The following is a 4,087-nucleotide window of genomic DNA, read 5'->3' on the forward strand; positions in this document are numbered from 1 at the left end:
ATATCAACGGATTTGATGGACACGACAGAAATTATAGAAAACTAAGAAGCTAAAAAGCATACATGAACTAGATGCGATAGGAGCGGAAGAAAATCATGGCGACGAGGCCAAAAGCAGCAGAATAGCAGCAAAGTAGCAAGCGAGCAGAGAGGTAGGAGTAGCACGTTAGCAGTAGAAAGTAGCTAGCTAGCACCCAGTAACAACAGGAAGAAGCTAGCATGTAGGCAATCACGTGGGTCAAGAGGAGCACACGCAGGCAGAGAGCAGAGCTGGACGAGGCGACTTCAATTTGGCCTGCAACGCGGTTACCGATCGGGCGCACTGGTGTAAGAGCAACTCTAGCAGACTCCGCATCCCGCCCCGACCCGTAAAATAACAGCCAAAGTGCGGGTCGGGGCGGAAAAACCAGCCCGATTAGACCCCGCATCCCGCCCCGACCCATAAAATTTTTTAGGGGGCGCAGCAAAACCCCGAGCCCAACCCGGGAAAACACACGTTTCCCCCTCGCGGCTGCGGTGCCCTACATATAAGCGGAAGCGGTTGGTGACGGAGGACATTTCATCCCGCGCTTTCTTCCACCAACCACCCCTCCTCTCCTCCCTCGCGCCGCCGCCGGCCGCCGCCCAAGATTCCAGCGAAAGCAGCCGGCAGGAGCACGGCGGAAGGCCGCCACGGGCACGAGGCCTCCCCTCCCTTCCCTCCTGCGTCGGCGGGCCGCCGGATTTTGCAGATCTGTGGCACGTTATCGCGGGCCGCCGGTTGCTGCCCCAAGCGATGCAGTGGTTGGGAGCCTCTCCCGTAGCCTAGGCAAAGGCGCATCGCCGCATGAAGGTACTGCTTCGTCCGCCCGCCGTCGCCGAAGGTTTGCGGGCATGGATTCATCCGGCCGTCCACCGGGCTCGGCGCCCGCGCAGCGTCTTGTGGCTTGCCGATGCCACTCATAGAGTGCGACGACTGCACGCGGAAAGTGTTGCGGCTCACTTCGGGCACGCCGAAGCACCCCAGATGGGTGTTCTTCAAATGCGAAAACGACGGGGTACATACACTTGTGGTAGCTCATTTTGATAGCTCATTATTTGGTTCAATTGCGGTAGCTCATTTTGAACATGCTCACTCATGTGTGTAGGAAGATGGATGCTCATTTTGGTTTTGGGAGGGAGAATACATTGATTTGTTGATAGAAAGAAACATAATAGACGTTCACGCACTCCTTAGAAGAATCGAAGGCCATGATGCGGCTGCATGTGCAACTAGAGGGGAAGCAACATCTACTTCTTTCGACCAAAGATGAAGAAAGAAGAATGCAAAATAAAGAATCCGCGGATCAACAATGAATGCATGGAGAAGATATTAGTCCAACTAGTGGGAGCAATTATGGAAGTTAGAAATCTTCTAAAATGCGTACTTGTGGTTCTTGTTTTCTTTGGTCTTGCTATTCTAGCAAAGATTTGGTGATGTCTTATCTATCCAATATAGTTGAAAAAGCAAAGAAATGCATTATGTTGGATCAAATTAAGGTGTAAATTTAGATTTTCCGGGTCGGGACGAGCTGCGCCAGATCAGACCCCGCAAAACCGACCCGTAAAAAGGCACATTCCGTGAATATCTTTTTTACGGGTCCGTTATGCGGGGTCTGCATCTGCGGCCGTCCGCACCGGCCTGCAAAAGCGGTTTTGCGCGAACTGCAAATGAGTTTTGCGGGCCGGCGGGATGCGGGGTCTGCTAGAGTTGCTCTAAGAGGAGCACACGCGGGCAGAGAGCAGAGCTGGATGAGGCGACTCCAATTTGGCCTGCAACGCGGTTATCAATCGGGCGCACTGGTGTGAACGTGGTATGTCACATCTAAATTGATGTCTACTTTGTTTTTGTTTATTTTTCCTAGTTTTTTTTGTTGCTACATTATATACTTGTGGAAACTTAAATATGACATCCTTAAAAAAGATCTATATGTGAATTAGACAAACTGAAAAAAAATCTAGTGGATCATAAAAACGAGTTGCAGCGTCTGGAGATCTAAACCTAGACTCTAATGCCATGCTAGAAAAGCAACTTAACTTTATTAAAAGCTCAAAGAACATATATACATAGACTAATAAAGACTTCTAAACCAATACAAATACTCCTTAACACTTCTAGGCTGAGCTTGCAACTCAGGTGCGGGCGGCTAGTGGCCATGGCCGAGTGGGTGGTGTGGTGGCTATCGTCTCAATGTTCTACACCGGTAGGCAGCTGTGTTCTTGCCTGACCCACTAAGTCAAAGCCGGAGTTTACGTGCCGGGGTGAAAACCCTGTCTGGTTTGGCCAGACACAGCCACACAGGTGCCCCCATCTTCCTAAAGCCTCTGTTGTGGTTGCTCGGTCCCTTTGTCGCCTTTTCGATGAAAATCTGATATTTCAATCGGATGATGATGATGTTGTTGTGTCGTGTCCTTTCTAAAGGCGCCATCTTAAAGCGCTTGGTTTCGTGGAGCCTCAACTTCATCTCTTCGCGATATTTTTATCGGAGGGCGCCGGCGGCTGTGTAGCGATGCTTTTCTCTCAACGTGCTAATGTCAGGGTACTGGTTTTCTTAATAATTTGCGCAGAGGGGACCCGATGTTCCTGGAACCATACTGGATGCGGCACGCGGAGGCCAGCGCCGTGGTGGTCTCCGGATGGCACCGCATGAGCTACAGAGCCACCGACGGTCTCTTCCAGTCCGTCGAGCTCGAGCGCTGCATCAGGCGGCTGCACAGGGCCGTCGGCAACGCCGTCGCCGACGACAAGCAAATCGTCTTCGCCACCGGCTCCATGCAGCTGATCAACGCGCTGGTGTACGCCCTGTCCCCAGACAGCAACTCCGGCTCGACGGCCAACGTGGTCGCCACCACGCCGTACTACCCGGTCAGTGCTGTTATTTTATGTGTGCCTTTTTCTAGATTATTAGCCACGGATCGATCTAATCTACTCTGTTTGTTGATTTGATACATCATGCAGGCTTACAGAACGCAGATCGTGTTGTTCGACAGCCGGGAGTACAAATGGGCCGGGAACACCTCCATGTGGGCGAAAGCGTCGGGGAACTCCACCACCAAGGAGGACGTCATCGAGTTCGTGACGTCGCCGAACAACCCCGACGCCCTGCTCCACCAGCCCGTCGTCGTCGGCTCGTCGGCGATCCTCGACCACGCCTACTTCTGGCCGCACTTCACGCACATCCTCGCGCCCTCCGACGCGGACGTCATGCTCTTCACCACCTCCAAGCTCTCCGGCCATGCCAGCAGTCGATTCGGGTACGCACACGCACCCACGCGGAAAACAATAGACATACTGCACACACATATAATGTGTTGCACTGCGCAGGTGGGCGCTGATAAGGGACGAGAAGGTGGCCAAGAGGGTCAATGACTACATTATGCAGAACACCATGGGCGCGTCCCGCGACACCCAGCTCCGGATGCTTGCCATCTTCAAGACCATACTGGCCAACCTGCACGGCAAGGAGGACATCTTCGCCTTCGGGCACGACGTGATGACGGCCAAATGGCGCAAGCTTAGCGCCGTCGTGTCGCACTCCCGCCGGATCTCGCTGCAGAACATCCCTCCCCAGTACTGCACCTACTTCGACAAGATCAGGGAGCCATCCCCAGGTGACGCATCGACTTGCTGAAACACGTTCAGATTTTGAAACTATGGTTGATGTTTGATTCGGTTGGCATGCAGCTTATGCGTGGGTCAAGTGTGAGAGGGAGGAAGACAGTGACTGCTCCGACGTGCTGCTCAAGGCCAAGATAATCACACGGTCCGGCGTCTGGAACGATGCCAGCAGCCGGTACACGAGGATAAGCCTCATCAAGTCCCAGGACGACTTCGACCTGCTCCTCGAGAGGATCACAGAATTTGTCGATGCCGAGCTCACCGCTGCTGGTTCCAACTCCATGTGATGTCCCGTGTTAATATACAGAAACGGGTCAAGGAAATGTGAGCATACAGAAGGTATGTATTTGGTTAGGACGGGTACCAAAAGTGCGACGTCCAGAGGTCAGCTACGTGTTGGTTGTGTCCCAGACTCCCAGGCTAGGTGATGATCGAGGAGCACGCGTTGTGA

At 53.0% G+C, this 4,087-nt stretch overlaps 1 protein-coding gene across 1 annotated transcript; it reads left to right on the forward strand.

The window, feature by feature from the left end:
- Nucleotides 1–2,588: 2,588 nt before the first annotated feature.
- On the forward strand, nt 2,589–3,928 carry LOC119268611 (tryptophan aminotransferase-related protein 3-like). Its single transcript, XM_037550276.1, has 4 exons — nt 2,589–2,883; nt 2,977–3,272; nt 3,343–3,629; nt 3,703–3,928. The coding sequence occupies exons 1-4, from the start codon at nt 2,596–2,598 to the stop codon at nt 3,921–3,923; spliced, it is 1,092 nt and encodes a 363-aa protein (XP_037406173.1). The 5' UTR covers nt 2,589–2,595; the 3' UTR covers nt 3,924–3,928.
- Nucleotides 3,929–4,087: the final 159 nt, after the last annotated feature.

Source organism: Triticum dicoccoides, chromosome 3A (genome assembly GCF_002162155.2).
Source record: "Triticum dicoccoides isolate Atlit2015 ecotype Zavitan chromosome 3A, WEW_v2.0, whole genome shotgun sequence".
Taxonomy (NCBI): Eukaryota; Viridiplantae; Streptophyta; class Magnoliopsida; order Poales; family Poaceae; genus Triticum; species Triticum dicoccoides.